This window comes from Mustela nigripes, chromosome 1, assembly GCF_022355385.1.
Source record: "Mustela nigripes isolate SB6536 chromosome 1, MUSNIG.SB6536, whole genome shotgun sequence".
NCBI lineage: Eukaryota > Metazoa > Chordata > Mammalia > Carnivora > Mustelidae > Mustela > Mustela nigripes.
The window spans coordinates 213,919,513-213,940,731 of NC_081557.1; the positions used below are offsets into that span (position 1 = coordinate 213,919,513).

The following is a 21,219-nucleotide window of genomic DNA, read 5'->3' on the forward strand; positions in this document are numbered from 1 at the left end:
ATGGGTGTGGGGGGGGATTTATGGAAGTACTGGTTCTGTTTTCTTCCTCCTACCACTGACGTTTTTTAAAACCCTCATAAACTCAAAACACAGTATCTGGAGTTATATAAGGCAACTCCTGGTAAATTTTTAAATGCTGACAGCAGAAAGAAACAGGTCATACACACCTCTGCTTCCCATTAACTAATAGCTTTTTTTGTTTTTTAATGGCCTAGTTAATACATAAAACATAGACCAAAGTTCTAATTCTACCTCTGTCACTGCCTACCTTACCCATGGGACCTTGGGCAAATCACTTCCCCTTTCTGGAACAATTTTGAGAGTGATAAGGGGGGATAAGTAATTAATACATATAATCTCCAACACATGCAAAAAGGACTCTCCCAGACAACTGCTTACCTATTATGGGAAATCAATCACCAACCACTCAGATAAGTCTATCAAGAGTTAGTTGACCTTTACCCAACCATTATTTTCTTTGTGTAACTAGTCTAACTGTAATTAGTTTACGTGTGATGCATTTTATTGTGATTAGTTCCATTCACAATTACAGATTTACATGCATTTAATCTTGCCATCCTCTAAGTGAAGCAGTTCAGAAGAAACAATAACCCTCTCTTTGCATACAGCATAGTACTTCTAGGGTCTTCCTCTCTAAACACAAGGGTGTATTAAGCATTGATGATAGCCACCAATTATTGAGATCTTAACTCTACACCAGGCACCCCATTCTCTCACAGCATTGTGAAGTAGGTTCTGCCAAACCAGTATTACTGGAACCAAAGCTCGAAGGGGCAGAAGTAGGACTCGAAGCCAGGTCTGATGTTTTCACCATGCTGTAATGCTCTTCCTCTACATAGCTATCATAGTTAATTTCCTGTGAAGTGCAAGTTCTTCCATACAGCTTTGCTGGGAGTTTCATCCGTGAAAAAGGTGCGAAGGGAATGGGAAATAATATATTGACAGAACATGAGGCAGAGATCACATGGCTTCATGTTTCTTAGCTAAGTGCTTGCAATCAGCTAAATTAACAATAGAAGATCTGAAATAATAACTTAGAGGTAATAAGCTATGGTACTGGCAATAAAAGTGCCATAATATTTTACCCAGGGACACCTGGGTGGCCCAGTTGGTTAAGCATCTACCTTTGGCTCAGGTCAGGATCCCAGGGTCCTGGGATCAAGTTCCACATCAGGCTACTTACTCAGAGCAGATCCTGCTTCTCCCTCTGCCAACAGTTCCCCTTGCTTATGTGTGCTCTCTCTCTCTCCCTGACAAAGAAATAAATAAAATCTTAAAAGAAAAATTTTTCCAAAAAATAAAGATTTCACCTAGAGAGCTCAGATGCCGAGTACCTGAACCAACCCCATCCTTGCAACATTCCTCAAAACATGGTCCTTGTAGAACCTTCATTAGAACCATATCAGGTCCTTTTAAAGATCTGATTTCTAAGACTCAACCTTTGAACATTTGATTCGATACATTTGGGATCAAGTCTCAGGCTCTGTATATGATTCTTATGTAACTGAAATTTGAAAAATAGTATTCCTGTTATTATGCTTCCATAATTAAAACTGTTTTTTGAACTTGATAACATGGTGGTAGAATTCATGGAACTCATGGTGTCACTTGAAAAATGTGACATGATATATTAAATGTAATATAGCTAAATTTGGAAGATAATAGTACAGACTTTGGGAATAAATAGACCTGAGCTCAAATCTCTCCTCTCCTCTCAGTAGTTATGCAACTCTTGGCAAGTTTTTGGACATCTCTGAGCCTTAGTTTCCACTGCTTTAAAATACCTATTATAACATGCTGAAGGGGTATTGTGAAGATTAAAGACAATATATGTGTAATGCCTAACCCATAATAGCCATAGAATAAATTACAGATATTCTTATTATTAAACATCCAACACTTTATAAAATAGGATGACATTCCTTAATAGACTCTAGTATTAAGAGATTCAGGGAACGGGGGTTGGGGGGGTGTACCCAGGTAGCTTGGTCAGTTGAGTACCCAACTCTTGATTTTGGCTGAGGTCATGATCTCAGGGTTGTGAGGTCGAGCCCCTGGGCTACACACTCAGCACAGTTAGTTTAAGATTCTCTTTCTCCATCTCCCTCTGCTCCTACCCACTCCCCGCCCCTTACTTCAAATAAATAAATAAATAAATAAAGTCTTTTTTGTTTTTTTAATACTTTATTTATTTGACAGACAGAGAGAGTACAAGCAGAAGGAATGGCAGAGGGAGAGGGAGAAGTAGGTTCCCCACTGAGCAGGTAACATGATATGGGACTCAATCCCAGATCATGACCCAAGCCGAAGGCAGATGCTCAACCAACTGAGGCACCCAGGCATCCCATAAATAAATAAAATCTTAAAGGAGAAAGAGAGAGAGAGAGAGACACTAGGGGTCAAAGGTTTCAAAATAGTTCAAGCCATCGTAGTGATTCAGTACACCAGCTTTGGAATCAGTGTCTGTGTTCCAATCTCAACCAGTCTACTTTCTCACTCACCACCAGCAGAATAAATCAGAACTTCTTTCACTTTCTGGAAATGTGGCCTTTGTTAATATTGTTAAGCTGCAATCCTGTTCATTATTCTGCTAAATAAACTAAAATGGAAATAATCCTACCTATCTGACAGGGACTGTGTGAGAATGGAGATTATACATGTACAGAGCTTATGACAGTATTTCGTATATGATCAAAGCACTTTCAAAAGGAAAACCCTGTTCATTTCTACTAGTATTCAACAAACAGTATGTGACTACCATGGATCAGAAACTCTAAATTCGGTACGTCCAAGAATGAACTCAGCATTTTCTCTGTCCTCTGAGTTTGCCAGTCCTCTGTATTTTCATTTCAGTGACTTTTACTGATGCTCATCCAGTTACTTACCCTAGCTAGAATAATGATAGTAAACAAACCTGGGTACCAGGCACTCTCCTAAGGGCTTCTTTTACATTAAATTATATTTATTCCCACAGAATGACTGTATGAAGTATGGGTACTATGATCATCCCCATTTTACAGATGAAAGGAGATGGACGGGATGTGTAATTTGCCCAAGGCAGCCCTGGAACATCAGTATCATGACTCAAATCTAGGCAGTATAGTCCCAGACCCTGTATCTTTTAGTGCACATAATACTGCCTCGAGGGGTGCCTCACAGGCTCAAGGGCTAGAGCACATGACTCTTGATCTTGTGGTTGGGTTCAAACCTCGCGTTGGGTGTAGAAATTTCTTACAAATTTTTTTTAAAAAGGAAATACTGCCTCTAAGGATTTTTGAGTTATTTTAAAAGCTCTCACTCTCCATAACTTCAATATCTAATAAGATACGTAGTCCTCTTAAACATCTCTGATGCACCCCCTCTTCTCCAGTCATTCTGATACACACCTAACTTAGGCCCAATTGACCTGATTGAACAAGTCTTGATTTTAGCTTCTTCTCATTCAATCCTTCTACCAGACCAGCCAGAAGTATTTCTAAAACATAGATAAGCTAAATGACTCTGCCTTAGTTAAAACATGTAATGGCACCCCAATTTCTACAGAATAGAACCCATATACTCCTATGTGCTGTTCAATAAGGCATCCAGTGCAGTATTTCATTTACAATGGCAAATACATTGCATTTTATTTTCATTGATATGAATGTGTCTGTTCTCTCACTAAAGTGGGCCCTCTGTAAAAGTAGGGACACTTTTGTTCATCCTTATATAACTATATATATCCCAGGCCCCAAGAGCCCACAGGTACAAATGAGGTCAAGATATCATTAATATGTTAATCTTAATGATTCATTGCTCCTCTAGCAAGTACAGGACCTATAGCTGTAAAATCCATTTTTGTAAAATCAGCAAAATCTACCATACTGCAACATGCTCCTGACTCCCCAGGAATGTCTCCCACATGCTCAGTAGCAGATTCTCTCCGATTGTAGCTATACTGCTACCCCACATGACAAATGTGCCACTGTGGTTCTCCCATTCTTCCTCTGAACCCTGTATTCCAATGGTCATCATGAACTTAGGTGCCTTCTTCCTTGTGAAATACTGTAGAAGTAGGGCTGCCTCTAGTTCCCTGGGGACCAGATACACTCTCAGGGGTCTGAGCCAGGACAAATTTGAGGTACATCGTATTCAGAATCCCTTCTTCACTCCAGCAGTGGTTTTAGTACTCATCCAACTCATTTCTTTTTCCCTTAAGATGATCTGCCTTGCTTAAGTTACCCAGCAAATTTGTTAAAACTTTTTGCGGGGCCATCCTACCAGTCTTCTAGGTGTGCTTAACATTACCTGAGTCCCAGAGTACCCACAGGGAGTGGTCAAGGCATATGCTCTAAGCTACAGCTGTTTCCCATTTTCCTACATCCCTCACCAACTTCTCTGCCTAGCATGGAGCTTTGTTCATACGAAAATCATAGTAAATGTTTTTAAATGTAATAAAAGTGATTTTTATGCCACTTGAGAAGAGTTAAAGTTTATCTGAGGAAAGGAACTGAAATTTAGGATGAGACTCTCTGGCCCTCAATCCAAAATTACACAGAAAGTCTGGTCTTTAAGGAAAAAAACAAATACACGAACTCTCATCTGAGAGGCATTTGGCTGTTGCCAGAACTCTGACTACAGTATATGTACATCTGTGTTCTCCAAAGGACCCCCTCCAAAGGAATCTGGGTCACAAGTGAAGTGTTCATGACTGTATGCCAAACCCTTCCGCTGAAGCAAGAGGAAGCTGATTCACTCTTCTTGTGGCCCACTGCGAACAGAATTGCCTCAAGTTCCTGTTGACACACTCTTTTTAAAAAGACTACCTGGTGGTGACGACCTCCCCATGAGAACATGACCCTCAAGAAGGACCTCCGTCTTTCACTCCCCAGGAGAGAAGAGGAAGAAGAAACACCTGGTGCAGAGCCCCACCTCCTATTTCATGGACATGAAAGAGCCCAAGATGCTACAAAATCACCATGGTTTTTAACCATACATAAACGGTAGTTTGGTGTGTTGGTTGTTCCACGGTCCTTTGGCAGCCTACAAGAGGAAAGCAAGGCTTACAGAAGGCTTACTAAAAGCCCCTGAATCGAGATGAGAAACTATCCCAATAAACACATTTTGGATAAAACAAACAAACAGGGCGTCTGGGTGGCTCAGTGGGTTAAGCCTCTGCCTTCGGCTCAGGTCATGATCCCAGGCTCCAGGGATCATGCCCACATCAGGCTCTCTGCTCAGCAGGGAGCCTGCTTCCCCCCCTCTCTGCCTCCTTCTCTGCCTACTTGTGATCTCTCTCTGTCAAATAAATAAAAATCTTTTAAAAAACAAACAAACAAAAACCATTTAGTTATCTCATCCATATAATGTAAATCTTTTAGATTGACATGACTTTTCACATTTTAAATATATAAGGTATTTGTTGTTTGCTGTCAGTTTGATGAAAGTGCAGCCTGTTAGGCCACAAGGTATTTATGTAGAAAACTTCCCCAAATTGCTAACTATATTAGGGTTTTAAACATTGGTACTGTTTTCAGGTCACTGGTATTAACTAAGACTCACTTAAAAAGAAATTACTAGTTGTTGAATACCTCTCAGTTGTTTTTTTTTTTAAAAGATTTTATTTATTTATTTGCCAGAGAGAGATCACAAGTAGACAGAGAGGCAGGCAGAGAGAGAGAGGGAAGCAGGCTCCCTGCTGAGCAGAGAGCCTGATGCAGGACTCAATCCCAGGGCCCTGAGATCATGACCTGAGCAGAAGGCAGCGGCTTAACCCACTGAGCCACCCAGGCACCCAATACCTCTCAGTTTAAAGGGAAATTATAAATTATATTAGTGCTTTTACAAATTCAAACTATTAATCAAGAAATTTCATCCCATGCTTAATGATTTGAATCATGGTAAGTGCAAAAGACACTTGAATATATGTCATAGTACTTAGGTTCTTTGGCTCTTTCACTGAACCATCACATGGTCATGATCACGGGCAAGGTCTTTAACCTTTATGGCAATCCATGACAAAACATCATGAAAGTGCCTAGCAGGCACCTGGGTGGCTTAGTTGGTTAAGCATCCAACTCTTGATTTTGGTTCAGGTCACAGTCTTGGGGCTGTGAGGTTGAGCCCTATGATGGGCTCTGCACTCCATGGGAAGTCTGCTCAAGATTCTCTCTCATCCTCTTCCCCTTCATGCTCTCTAAATAAATGAATAAATAAATCTTTATTTAAAAAATAAGTGCCTAATATAACACTTGGCATTTTCTACAGAAATTCAGTATTTCTTAAAATGGAAGTTTTATTTAACACGTTAAGCATCTTGTATGTTTTTAAAAGATTTTGTCAGAAAGAGAGCACAATCAGGGACAGTAGGAGGCAGAGGGAGAAGCAGACTTCCCGCTGAGCAAGGAGTCCAATGCTGATGCCAGACTGGGTCATGACCTGAGCCCAAGGCAGACGCATAACCTACAGAGCCACCCAGGTGTCCTGAACAACTTGTATCTTTTATGAGTTTTATTCTAAGTAGCAGCATCCTCCTATTTTACATGTAGATCTGGAAATACTCATCATTGCCTTCAAATGAGACTGAGCAAAGCCTTATACTACCTCTAAATGCAAATTAAATGGCATAGGATAGTGCTTTCTTAAACACCGGGTCACAAGCTAATTGTGAATTGAAACCAGCAAATCTCTTTATAGAAAATGCCAAAGCAACTTGCTTAAAGTCTGAGTCTGATACCACGATCATCCTTGGCAACTGTTATGAGAAACAAGTAATAGAAAGTAGGTAATAAATAAAATATGAATTGTTAGGATAGTTTGTTGCCTTTTCATTTGTTTCCCTGGTATAAGATGGCCAATTTAATTATTGCTTTATTGGGAAGGCTAATAATTGTACAATTAAGTGTTGGTTAATAAAATCCAATTACTTGTGGTTTAATGTGTGAAGGCATTTCATCTGCTGCTGACAGAAAGTATCAAGATTTTCAGCTACAGATGTTCAGTCCATGTGTAATGTGACATTTTCAAATCTGTAACTTGTAACATTTTAATCAAACTAATACAAATTGCACATAAACCATACTTTAAAAAATAAATAAAAAGTACGAAGTGACAGAGCACCTGGCTGGCTCAGTTGGTAGAGCATCCCACTCTCAGTCCCAAGGTCATAAGTTCAAGCTGCATGTTAGGAACAGAGATTACTTTTTTTTTTTTAAAGACTTTATTTATTTGACACAGAGAGAGAGAGAGAGAGAGAAAAAGAGAGCCAGAGAGGGAACACAAGCAGGGGGAGTGGGAAAGAGAGAAGCCGACTTCCAGCTAAGTGTGAGCCCAATTCAGCACTCGATCCCAGGACCCTGGGATCATGACCTGAGCCAAAGGCAGCCATATAATGACTGAACCACACAGGCACCCAACAGAGATTACTTTTAAAAAAAGTTAATAAAAAAAATTTTTAACTATGAATTGAAAACAGAGTTCAAGCTCAACCCCTGGATCTGGAATATAAAATAATGACAATATGAAGAAAAATGTTTATTTTATTTTTATTTTTTAATGTTTATTTTAAACAGCAAATCTTTACTTCATTCAAGTTACATTCTTTTTTTATTCCCTTTTAAAGATTTTACTTATTTAAAAAAATATATTTTATTTATTTATTTGACAGAGATCACAAGTAGGCAGAGAGGGAGGCAGAGAGAGAGAAGGGGAAGCAGGCTCCCTGCCAAGCAGAGAGGGCAATGCAGGGCTCGATCCCAGAACCCTGGGATCATGACCTGAGCCGAAGGCAGAGGCTTTAACCCACTGAGCCACCCAGGCGCCCCTAAAGATTTTATTTTTAAGCAATCTCTACACCGAAAGTGGGGGGCTCAAATTCACAACCCCAAGATCAAGAGCCATACGCTTCACCAACTGAGCTAGCCAGGTACCACTATTCAAGCTACATTTTAAAATGTAAAAGTATAGAAGATTATAATAAATATAATTTAATATGTGAGTTTATCAAATCATTGGTATTTTAAGGTGCCTGGGTGACTCAGTCATTAAATGTCTGCCTTCAGCTCAGGTCATATCTCAGGGTCCTGGGATCAAGCCCCGCACTGGGCTCCCTGCTAGCAGGAAGCCTGCTTCTCCCTCTCCCACTTCCCCTGCTTGTGTTTGCTCTCTCAGTCTCTGCCAAAAAATAAATAAAACCTTAAAAAAAAAAAAAGAACTCATACTCCTTTAGAAAAACTATTGGTATTTTAAAAGTAAAAGCATAAGATATACAAAATTAAAAAGCTACTTGGAAACAAGCTAAGATTATTGATAAAGGAGGGAAATGCATTCAGGTCCCCAGTATAATTTCTTAGTCAGCCCACCATTGTTACTGATAAAACCTTATTATATATCTTTAAAGCATATTGCAAGACAGAAGGGAAAACAATGCACATATTTTCTTCCAGCATGTTTGAATATGTGTGTATACTTTTAAGTCCCAGCTAATTAATTAAAACCTATGCAAAGTAACAGCACAGTAGCTTTTTCTTTTCTTTTCTTTTCTTTTTACGATTATGGAACACTTAGAAGCAGTACTTATTACTGTAGTCCATAGAGATTTCAAAATCCAGTTTTATAAGAACTGTGTAACACTTTGTCGGACATATGTTACAAAATCAGTTAGTACAGGATTCCTGTCATCTAAACATAGCCTCACATGAAACTGAATTAGATTCATTTATTGTAGATAATATACTGTTGGGTAATGTAAATTTAAAAAATATCCTATGATGGAAAATCTCAAATATTAAGAATAGAAAAAAAATAGAGACAATAGTGTGAACACCATCATGCACCTAATACAGCTTTAATAATCATCTGTATGGGAGCCCTGGGGGAAAAAAAAGAGCACAATCCAGGGCACCTGGGTGGCTCAGTCGGTTGAGTTGCTCAGGTCATAATCTCAGAGTACTGGGATCAAGGCCACCTGTAAGGCTCCCTGCTCAGTGGAGTGCTCCACTGAGCAGGGAGCCTGCTTCTCCCTTTTCCTCTGCCCCTCATCCCCATTTGTGAGCACGCTCTCTCGCAATAAATAAAATCTTTTTAAAGAACATACAATCCAGGGGCGCCTGGGTGGCTCAGTGGGTTAAGCCGCTGCCTTCAGCTCAGGTCATGATCTCAGGGTCCTGGGATCGAGTCCCGCATCGGGCTCTCTGCTCAGCAGGAAGCCTGCTTCCCTCTCTCTCTCTCTGCCTGCCTCTCCATCTACTTGTGATTTCTCTCTGTCAAATAAATAAATAAAATCTTTAAAAAAAAAAAAAAGAACATACAATCCAGGGGTGCCTGGGTGGCTCAGTGGGTTAAGCTTCTGCTTTTGGCTTAGGTCATGATCTGAGTCCTGGGATCGAGCCCCACATTGGGGTCTCTGCTCGGTGGGAAGCCTGCTTCTCCCTCTCTCTCTGCCTGCCTCTGTCTACTTGTGATCTCTGTCTCTGTCAAATAAATAGATAAAATCTTGGGGAAAAAAACATACAATCCATAGCTTATGGCAGTTAAGTAACAAGTTGCAGACCTGCTTTTTGGTCTCTAGTGTATTCCTGTCAGCCTTAAAAGACTTGACTTCCTTTAAAATTTCTCGTGTAATAGACCTGCTAGTGATTAATTCTTTCACCTTTAGTGTGAAAGAGTATTTTGCCTTTGTTTTTACTTTCGTTCAAGGTTTTATTTATTTGAGAGAGAGCACAGCAAGCAGGGACCAGAGGCAGAGGGAAAGGGAGCAACAGACTCTGCTGAGCAGGGACCTCAGGAATGGGGTTCAATCCCAGGAAACGGAGATCATGACCTGAGCAGAAAGCAGGCACTTAACAGATTGAGCCACACCCAGGTGCCCCTTGCCTTTTTTTTTTTTTTTTTTTTTAGATTTTATTTATTTATTTGACAGAGAAAGATCACAAGTAGGCAGAGCAGCAGGTAAAGACAGAGAGGGAAGCAGGCTCCCTGCTGAGCAGAGAGCCCAACGCGGGACCTGATCCCTGAACCCCAAGATCACCACCCCAGCCGAAAGCAGAGGCCCAACCCACTGAGCCACCTAGGTGCCCCTTGCCTTTGTTTCTAGAACACATTTTCTCTGGGCATATAATTTTAGGCTGACAGGTTCTTTCTAGTATATTATGTATGTCAACTTCTACAATTTGTTACCTGAAAGAAATCTGAGGTCAATCTCATATTTTAACCTTGTTTCCAAATTACTTGGATAGTGCATTTACCCTCTGGTCTTTTTTTCCTTTCTTTCACTGGTATGAAACAATTAGGTTCCTTCGTGTACTGTTTTTTCCATGCTTTTTTTTTTTTTTTAAGATTTTATTTATTTGACAGAGATTACAAGTAGGCAGAGAGGCAGGCAGAGAGAGGAGGAAGCAGGCTCCTCTCTGAGCTAAGAGCCCAATGCTGAGCTCGATCCCAGGAGACTGGGATCGTGAAATGAGCTGAAGGCAGAGGCTTTAACCCACTGAGCCCCCCAGGTGCCCCTGTTTTTTCATGCTTCTTGTACTTGGGACTCATTGATCCTAAATCTATATAGGTTTACAGTTTTTGACAGATTTAGACACTTTTTAGCTCTCATTCCTTCAACAGTTTCTTCACATTTCTTCTCCACTTCTTAGTCTATTATAATACATTAGATGCTTTTTAAAAATTTTCTGTGATTTTGTAGTTTCCATTAATAGGTCTTCAAACTCATGAATCTTTTCTGCTGGACGTCAAGTCTGCCATTATTCCCACCTGGTGTTTTATATTTCACACATCTAGATTGTTTTTCCATCTTCTGTGTCTCTAAACTTTTCAACAATTGGAAGAGTTACAATATGTCTGCAAATTTTAACATCTGTGTCAGTTTCAATTGATTTGTCTGATTATGGGTCCTATTTTCCTATTTATTTACATCTTTAATAGTTTTTGATTGGATGCTAGACATTAGGAATTTTATCTTTCTGGGTATTCAATGTTTTTGCATTCCTGCAAATCTTTGTTCTAGTACAGTTACTTGAAAAGGATTTATTGCTTTCAGGTCTTGCTTTAAACACAAGAGAGAACAATGCTCAACCAAGGACAAATTACTCCCCACAACTGAGGTGAAACCCATAAATGTACTCTACCCAAAGCTCTGAGAACATTGAGGTTTTCTAGTCTGTCTTGTTGGTGCAGCTATTATTCCCAACCCTTTTGGAGATGCTCTAATACTTCCAGTAATCTTTCACTCAGCCTCAGGTAATTAATATCCTCAGCTACATGGACTGATTAGTACTGACCTGAAAACTCAAGTTTTTAGAGTTCTTTTCCTGTGCAACTCTCTTCTCTGTAGTACTCTGTGCTGCAAACTCTAACCACATCGGTTTCACCAGACTCTCAACTATCTCATCAGACTCCACCAGGCTCTCTCTCCCTGTTTCTTCCTCCCTGTGATGCAATGGGAAAACTCCCTCAAGGTAGTAAGCTGGGGCAATCATAGAACTCACCTTGTTTCTTTCCTCTCCTTGAGGGTTCATGTACTTCATTCCTTGATGTCTTGAAAAACAGTTTCATATATTTTGTCTATTTTTTTATTATTACTGTCATGTCTCAACCTTTTAACTATTATGCCCCCCAAAATTTGATGCATTCAAGAAATATCTGGATAGCATCAGTTGCTTTCTAAAAACCCTGAATCAGAAATTGAGTTATACTTGAGAATAAAAGAACATAAAACACTAATTTTTCATAAAAATTAAACAATGCTTAGGAGACATTAACTTTATCATTCTTTTGGATGAATAAGACTGTAGAAAACAGAATCACTGTAGTACTACTTATTAGTACTTTAAATAAGTACTTTAAATACTCAAATTAAGAACACAAGAAACAGGTGTTAATAGTGTATCAGACATGTGAGACTTGCCCTGGTGTATCACAGACTGGAGTGAACTAATAAAGACAGCATATTTATCACATTAAATAAAATGCTCCCGAATTTTTATTTGCATTGTATTTATTTGGGATTTTTTCTCTGTTGCATTTATGTATTAGTTGAATTATAAATTTACAAAGCCCTATCAGCTAACATATTTCTAATGTGTTAGAAAATAATTAAGGGGTGTGCCTGGGTGGCTCAGGTGTCTTCGGCTTGGGTCATGATCTCCAGATCCTGGGATCGAGCCCCACCGTGGGCTCCTAGGCTGGCTCAGTGGGGAATCTGTTTCTTCCTCTACCTCTCCCCTTGTTTATGTGCTCTCTCTCTAATGACTAAATAAAAATCTTTTAAAAATAAAATAATCAAGGTAATGGCTCTTAATGATGAATTATTTTGTCATATACCTACAACCATTGCTTTTGCAAATTCCCAAGTTTGTTGAGAGTCACAAAAAAAGAAAACAGTGAGCCTGTCACTGCAGGCCACTTTTACATATCAAACAGATGAAGTAACTAAGATATCTCAGTGAAGGGTAATGAGGCTTATAGAAGATTGTTTCGCATCACTGATTCCAAAGCATCTGTTCAGTTATAAAAGCTGTAGAAGAATGTAACTTCCCTCTAGTTTTCCTGTATTGTTACGTAACTCATTTTCTTCAAATTAGTATTAATTTACACCTAGTATTTATAGGATAAATAGAAATGAAAATGGAAAACAAACCATACTAGCCCAAAAAGAAATGAGGTGAACAAGTACCATAAATAAAAATTATTTAGGACCAAATAACCTACTACTATTGTGGCCTATAAAGATTTTATTGCAGGGGCGACTAGATGGCCCAAGAGTCGGATGCAGAGTTAAGCATCCAAGTTCTGATTTCTGATCCCAAGTTCTTGGAATCAAGCCCTGAGAAAGGCTCTGTGCTCAGTGGGGAGTTTTTTCCCCTTTATCTCCCTCTGCCCCTCCCCTTGCTCGTGTTCGCTTTCTCTCTCTCTCACATAAATAATAAATCTTCAAGGAAAAAGGAAAAGATTTTATTACATTCTTTCTATCCTGGATATACCAGGCTTCATTCAGGTCTAGATCCTAACTAAGACCTTTCTGTGACTACTACTTTCAAAGGTCTTATTTACCACACCAGCAGTAAGAAAAACAACTCAAAGCATTCAAAGTTTACAACATACTATGTCTTACCTTCTTAGCTCCAAAAACTAGTTGGATGGGCAAAGATGCTATCCTGAACACCTCTTTTCTGAGGCACAAACACCTTTAGGTGGAGGGATCTACAACTGAGGCAAAATTATAAAAGGAATGGAAGGTGGAAAAGAGCCCTGCCTTCTTTTAAAAAAGATTTTATTTATTTGGGGTGGGGGGTAGGGGAAGAGGGCACGAGAGTACATGAACATGGGGAGAAGGAGGCAGGAATCTCAAGAAGACTCTGTGCTGAGCGTGGAGCCTGATGCAGGGCTTGATCTCATGATCCTGAAACCATGAGCTGACCTGAACGAAGGCAGACGCTTAACCAACTGAACCATCCAGGCACCCCAGGAGCCTTACTTCTATTAAATTAAAGGTTTGGCCTTTGGCAAATACTTAACTGAGCCTTAGTTTCCCATTTGTATAAATAAGGAAGTTAAAGGAGGTAGGATATAGAGCAACCTGGTTTACAGAAATTCTATCACGGCTTTGTAATCCATTATTCATATATTTTAGGACACCATTTCAAAAATGTTATTAAAGTCATTCACCTCCTAAAATCAACATAACAGAAGTTTTGTTTAGAAGCCACTACCTAAGTTTTAACTTTGGTTAAAACCTCCCCAAAGTTAAAACTTCAATGTAGCCATGATTAAACTTAACCATCAGTTTATAGGAAATACACATGGTAGAAAAGCTTGAGTATGAAGATGAAATCAGTCAAATCCAGTATATGAAAAATTCAGCTAGACAAATGACCTAATCTTTACAAAAAATAAATGTCAAGGAGGCGAAGACAGCCTGTTACGTATTAAAAGATACAGTAAGAATTATTAATCATACAAAATATATGGACATGGTTTAGATTCCAATTCAAAGAAACAAGGGTGAAGACATTTTTTTTAGAAAATTAGAAAAACCTGAATGCTGGATATTAGATGAAATGCTATAATGGCCAAGACTTAAAATAATTCTAGCTGAGAGTAGGGTGCAGGAAGTGTGTGTATATGTGCGTGTATATGGGGAAGGGGGCCATTGAGACAAGGAACAGAAACTAAATTGGTCAAATATTGATAACAGTTCATTTTACTATTCTCTTTGATATTTTTCATAACAGTAAAAAAGAAGTATGATTTTCAAATCTATTAACTTTATGTACATATGACATGCTATTATCATTAGCCTGTTGAAGACATGGAATTCTCTATGCTAAGTACAAAATCTTAACAAACAAAAAAACAAAGTAGTAAGGACCCAATATAATTAAATAACAAGTGATGCATTCTGTATTTATTAAGAAAATAAGCCTTTGGAGCATCTGGGAGGCACAGTCAGTTAAGTATCTGCCTTTGGCTCAGGTCATGATCTCACGGTCCTGGAATCTAGCAGAAGTCTGGCTCTCTGCTCAGCGGTGAGTCTGTTTCTCTCTCTCCTTCTATGCTTGCGCTCTCTCGCTAATAAATAAAATCTCTTAAAAAAAGGAAAAAGAAAATAAACCACTGAAACCTATAAAATTAATACATTAAAGTGGCTTCTCCAATTACCAACCCATGGCCCATCACATTTTTTCCACTAAAACCCCACCCAAAAGACCCCAAACTCGAGTCCCATATTAGAAATGGCTTTTAAAAGTCCCATTAGTTTGATTTTCACTGTGCTGCCTTGAAAAGATTGTTTAATCTTAGAAGCAAAACCCATTTCCTATGCTTAAATGTAATTATTTAGCTCTACTTCCACATTTGTTTCAGGATCACGTACATGTTGATTATTAAACAATTATATGTCATGTTATCATTTAAAACAAAAATTTTTGAGGGGCGCCTGGGTGGCTCAGTGGGTTAAGCCTCTGCCGTCAGCTCAGGTCATGATCTTAGGGTCCTGGGATCAAACCCTACATCAGGTTCTCTGCTCAGCAGGGAGCCTGCTTTCCCCCCTCTCTCTGCCTACCTCTCTGCCTACTTGTGATATCTCTCTCTCTGTCAAATAATAAAATCTTTTAAAAAACTTTTTAAAAATACTATCAGTGGGGCGCCTGGGTGGCCCAGTTGGTTGGACGACTGCCTTCGGCTCAGGTCATGATCCTGGAGTCCCAGGATCGAGTCCCACATCGGGCTCCCAGCTCCATGGGGAGTCTGCTTCTCCCTCTGAACTTCTCCTCACTCATGCTCTCTCTCATTGTCTCTCTCTCAAATAAATAAATAAAATCTTCAAAAAAAAATACTATCAGATATTAAGATTATAAAAACATAATAATTAAGACAATGTGGGGATGCCTGTGTGGCTCAATCAGTTAAGTGTCTGCCTTCGGCTCAGGTCATGATCCCAGAGGATTGAGTCCTGCACCAGGCTCCCTGCTCAATGGGGAATCTGCTTCTCCCACTACCCTCCCCGCTACTTGTGATCTCCCCTCTCTCTCTCAAATAAACAAAATCTTAAAAAAAAAAAAAAAAAAAAAAAAGGCAACATAGGGGTGCCTGGGTGGCTCAGTCGGTTCAGCATTTGACTCTTGATTTTGTCTCAGGTCATGACCTCAGGGTCATGAGACTAGTCCCATATTGGGCTCCACACTGAGTGTAGAGTCTGCTTAATATTCTCTGGGACGCCTGGGTGGCTCAGTTTGTTAAGTGGCTGCCTTCGGCTCAGGTCATGATCCCAGCGTCCTGGGATCGAGTCCCACATCGGGCTCCTTGCTTGGCAGGGAGCCTGCTTTTCCCTCTGCCTCTGCCTGCCACTCTGTCTGCCTGTGTTTGCTCTCGCTTCTCTATGACAAATAAATAAATAAAATCTTTAAAAAAAAAAAATTAAAAAAAAAATTCTCTCCCCCACCCCTGCAATCAATCTCTCTCTCTCTCTCTAAAAAAAGGTGAGGCAATGTAATGCTGGTCTAGTGGTGGATAAAAATTGTAACTGAAAGAGACAAGAAAGAGGACGACATTCCATGCAGACTTCTGATGGGTGACAAAGTTCCCACTGTTGATCAGCTGAGGAGAAATAAAAAACTATTCAATAAATAGGGCTGGGCCAACAGTTATTCATATGGGGAAAAATGAAATTATATGAAATTGTATACTTCCCAAACATTAAAAAAAAAATTCCAGTAGAAGGATTTAAATGTGATGTACAACATTCAGAAAAATATTGAGAGAATATCTTTTTTTATACTCTGGGGGTGGGAAGAATTTCTTAAATAAGATAAAAAAAGAGCACAGGCCATTAAAGGATAAAAAAAAATTTTTTTTAAAGATTTTATTTATTTATTTGACAGAGAGAGATCACAAGTAGGCAGAAAGGTAGGCAGAGTGAGAGGGGGAAAGCAGGCTCACTGCTGAGCAGAGAGCCTGATGTGGGACTCAATCCCAGGACCCTGAGATCATGACCTGAGCCAAAGGCAGAGGCTTTAACCCACTGAACTACCCAGGCACCCCAATTAAAGGATAAATTTTATAAAATTAACTTCTGTCCATAAGTAACAACATGGCACAATAAAAAAAAGTGGACTAAGATATAAAAGGTATTTTATTGACATAGAAACAAGAAACATATGAAAATGTTCAACTTAGTTGTCAGAAAAATGCAATTAAAATGAACATTAAGATTTCAATCCGCCCCTACCAGACTAGAAAAAGTAAAGCCTGACAATATCGCACATGGGCAAGAATGCAAAGTAAGAATTCTCATACACTGCTAATTGGAAATTAGTCCAATTATTTAAGAAAAATAACAGTATTATTAACTAAGCTACATAGATACATAATCCTACCACCTAACGATTCTAACTTTATTAATTTACTAGGGTTGCCCTAACAAAAAATAATGTATTCTAGGTGTCTTAAACAACAGAAATTTATCTTTCTGGTTTTGGAGGCTAGAAGAACAAAGATCAAAGTGTCGACAGGTTTGAGTTCTTGAGACTCTTGGCTTGTAGACAGATATCTTCTTGCAGTGCCCTCACATGGTCTTTCCTCTCTAAATAGACATGTTCTAATTTCCTTTTCTTTTACAACACCAGTCAGACTGGATGAGGGCCCCATCTCAAACGCCTTATTTTAACCTAGTCACCTATTTTAAGACCCAATCTCCAAATCCAGTCACATTCTGAGGTACTGGGAGTTAGGGCTTCAACATATGAACTTTGTGGATACATAATTCAGTCCCAACTCTGCCTCTAGGCATTATTAGCCAAAGAAATTCTTACACATGTTTGAGAATCCTGATAGAAGTTCAGTTCATGGGGTTCATTGGTAGCTTAGTTGGTTAAGTGTCTGCCTTTGGTTTGGATCATCATCTCAGGGTCCCTGATCAGCTGGGAGTCTATTCCTCCCTCTCCCTCTGCCCTTGTGCTATCTCTCCCTTGCTCTCTCAAATAGATAAATAAAATCTTTAAAAATAAATATATAAAGTGATATCTCACTGTGGTTTAAAAAAAAAAAAAAGCTTAGCTCATAACAGCACACAATAGACTGGATAATCCAAGTGTGCTGTATTACTATCTAACAGTGAAAAGGAATGAACTCTAGCTACAAGCATAAATTTGGATTTTAGATTCTCAGAAACAGTACTAAGTGGAAAAAATAGTTACAAAAGCATATATGTAATATAACTCCACTTATATTAAGGTGAAAAAAGGCAAAGATAAAGCACATATTTTGGGATACACCTAGGTAGCCTTAAAACTAAAGTAAACTCTAAAGAAAAGCACGGTAATGAATGAGTGACACAAAATTCAGGATAGTGTTTTCCTCTGGAAAGGAAGGAAGAGGAAATACATTCAGAAAAAGGCACAAGACACTTAAAAAGGTACTTCAGCATTCCATTTCTTAACTCAGATGCTGGGATATATGTTCATTTTATTATTCTTTTATGAAGTAATAAAAAATGTATTGGGTGTCTGGGTGGCTCAGTGGGTTAAAGCCTACGGCTCAGGTCATGATCCCAGGGTCCTGGGATTGAGCCCCACATTGGGCTCTCTGCTCAGCAGGAAGCCTGCTTCCTCCTCTCTCTCTGCCTGCCTCTCCACCCACTTGTGATCTCTGTCAAATGAATAAATAAAATCTTTTTTTTTTTTTAAGATTTTATTTATTTATCAGAGAAAGAGAGGGAGTGAGTGAGCACAGGCAGACAGAATGGCAGGCAGAGGCAGAGGGAGAAGCAGGCTCCCTGCCAAGCAAGGAGCCCCATGTGGGACTCGATCCCAGGACGCTGGGATCATGACCTGAGCCAAAGGCAGCTGCTCAACCAACTGAGCCACCCAGGTGTCCCCTGAATAAATAAAATCTTAAAAAAAAAAAAAATGTATTTGATCTTTGTCCCTGGTACAGTGCTCAAAAACCTTGGCATGTCCTGAGTGAAAAGAGTGTCATTGGTTATTCTGGAATCCAGAGTAACTTTAACTAGAGTTTATGGTAATGAGGTGACTCAAGGTGGAGGTTAGTGGTCCCTAGACACTTTCAGGATGGAAGCTCATCACCTGAAAAGCTAATTAGGTGATTACAGGGCTGGAATTTTCAGGCCCATCCTCTTATTTTCAGATAGGGGAGAGGAATTGCTGATTGAGTTCAAATAGCCAATGATTTAATCCAATACACCTATTCAATGAAATCTCATTAAAAAAAAACAAACGCTGAAACAACCAGGCTCAAGCTTCTAGGTTGGTGAACACATCAATGTGCTGGGAAGATAGGATACCCACAGAGGTCATGGAAGCTCTGCTCTCCTTTCCCCCCACACTTTGCCCTATGTATTTCTTCCATTCGGCTGTTTCAGTGGTAACCTTTACAATATAACTGTAATAGAGGAGTGCCTGGGTGGCTCAGTGGGTTAAGCCTCTGCTTTGATCTCAGGTCATGATCTCAGGGTCCTGGCATCAAGCCCCACATCAGGCTCTCTGCTCAGCAGGGAGCCTGCTTCCCCCACTCTCTCAGCCGCCTCTCTGCCTACTTGTGATCTCTCTCTCTGTGTCAAATAAGTAAATAAAATCTTAAAAAACCAAAACAGTAATAGTAAGCACAGCACCTACTTGAATTCTGTTCCGTTATTCTAGAGAATTCTCATATCTTATTTGGGGGTGTGGCAGTCATGGGAATCCCCCAAATTTGTAGTTAGGTAGGTAAAACTGCAAGTAGTTTGGGTATACCTGAGACTTGTGGCTAGTATCTGAAGTGGGGGCAGTTTTGTGGGAATAAGCCCTTGCTTGACCTGTAGGTCTACTCTAATGCTGGGTATTTAAATTACAGGGTACCCATTTGGTATCAAAGGATTGCTATTGAAACAACATATATTTAAATGGGATGTGTGCATGTATTACATACACCCTTCTCTCATCATATATTACATAATTAATAAGGAAAAATTTAACTACTGTGCATTTAAATCAAACAAAAACCATGAGGTAGCACTTACCTTTAACCTTGGGGCAATCATTACCCATAGGTCTTAAGTCTTGAAAGAGCCGCGTCTACCTGTATCCTCACATTTGGATTTTTAACTTTTAGTCTAATAAGAGCTTCATCCATTTTATGCACAAAATATTATCAATCTGGCCTTTTCCCAGCATATTTCCCAAGAACTTATTTAGAATCTGGCACAACAAACACTGAACTTCATTGCTATATGTCTCAATCCTAAAAAGGAAAAGAAAAAAAAAATCAAATTATTCCCAGGAGGCATTATAATGACAACCATCTGATTTTCCCTAAGTTCAGAATTCTAGAATTTAATAATAACTCATGAGGAAGTTACAATTTATGAAAAAAAATACATATATAAAAATACATATATAAAAAAATACATATATAAAAATACATATAAAAAATACATATATAAAAAATATAAATAACAGAAAAAAGAAAAAGGCTTTAACGTTAATGTCATTCATAGTCATAGATATACTACATATGCATTTAATATAGTCTCAAAATAACCCTTATCTGAAATAATATTTGCCAAATAACAGGATGCAATAATTTTTGGACCAAAATTTAACTTCTTTCCTAAGTAGAATTCTCATTTAAATATATTTACCTGAAACTGGTTCTTAAATTTTTTTAAGTAAAGCTAGCATTATAATAATAAAGTAAATCTAGCATTATATAGTAAATTAGCTTTTGATTATAATCATATTTTATCCTACAGAAAAAATGTATAACGTGACTTTCATGTGACATAAATATGTGTATGTAGGTACATATAACATAAACTTACTTATCATCACACATAACATTTATTTTTTTAAAAGACTATTTATTTGAGAGAGAGAGACAAGCAGACTTGGTAGCAGGGACCCGATGTGGGGCTCTATCTCATGACTCCAAGATCATGACCTGAGCTGAAATCAAGGCTTGGACATTCAACCGAGCCACCCAGGTGCCCCTATTTATCATCACATATAATTTAGACCCCTAGCTGTCTTCTCTCTAAATTATTAAAGCCCTAAAGGCTTTCACCCAGTAAGTTTTTGGATGATACATACACTCACTGCAAATGTTAATACTAATTGAGAAAACTTGCAGAGTATTTTCAAGATAAAGTAAAATAATTAAAATAAGTTGAAATGTCACTGTCTTCATATTCCCTCTACTTGGCTAAATGAAGTAATAAACTGGTCCAAATTCTATTTCTTGCTCCGCTGCAGATTTCATATTTACAGACTATCATAATGTATTTAAGGTATGAACAAATGCCTCCTGAAAAAATGCTTTACTGACAACCAGAAATATAAAACCAATCCTTCACAAACTACATTGATAAGTCTTTATCCCTAGCACTGACCTAAGACTCTCCAAGATATTAATGTCTCATCAAACTAAATCTTTATTCCTTAATAACTTTTAATCATCTATCCAGAAGAAATGATTAAGGAAGAAAGACTTGGTAATCATTTACTTGTGTCTCTCCTGTTTCTGAATTACTTCTGCCATGGATTAAAGCAGCATAAGACTTTGATTACAAAAGACTGTTTTGATTCCTCTACACATCCTTCAGTCTATTTAGAAAAATGTACCAAATACAGTTCAGTTGTCAATTCTTTTATAATTTCACCTGCCTATAACACAGCAATTTCATTTTGATATATCATTTATCATTTTAACTCCTATTCCCAC

General features: G+C 38.6%; 1 protein-coding gene across 2 annotated transcripts in view; it reads right to left on the minus strand.

The window, feature by feature from the left end:
• FBXL5 (F-box and leucine rich repeat protein 5) overlaps nt 1-21,219 on the minus strand; it is a 75,193-nt gene that overhangs the window by 51,460 nt on the left and 2,514 nt on the right. Inside the window, exons 2-3 of one of the 2 annotated variants that reach the window (XM_059381170.1) lie at nt 19,520-19,740; nt 1,205-1,271 (exon numbers count right to left, since the gene is read on the minus strand). Coding sequence is in view for 1 of the 2 variants with exons in the window: in XM_059381169.1 (XP_059237152.1) it covers nt 19,520-19,540 (21 nt within the window). In the remaining variant the exon portion in view is untranslated. The remainder of the gene's footprint in view (nt 1-1,204; nt 1,272-19,519; nt 19,741-21,219) is intronic. The other variant, XM_059381169.1, reaches the window with a different exon arrangement.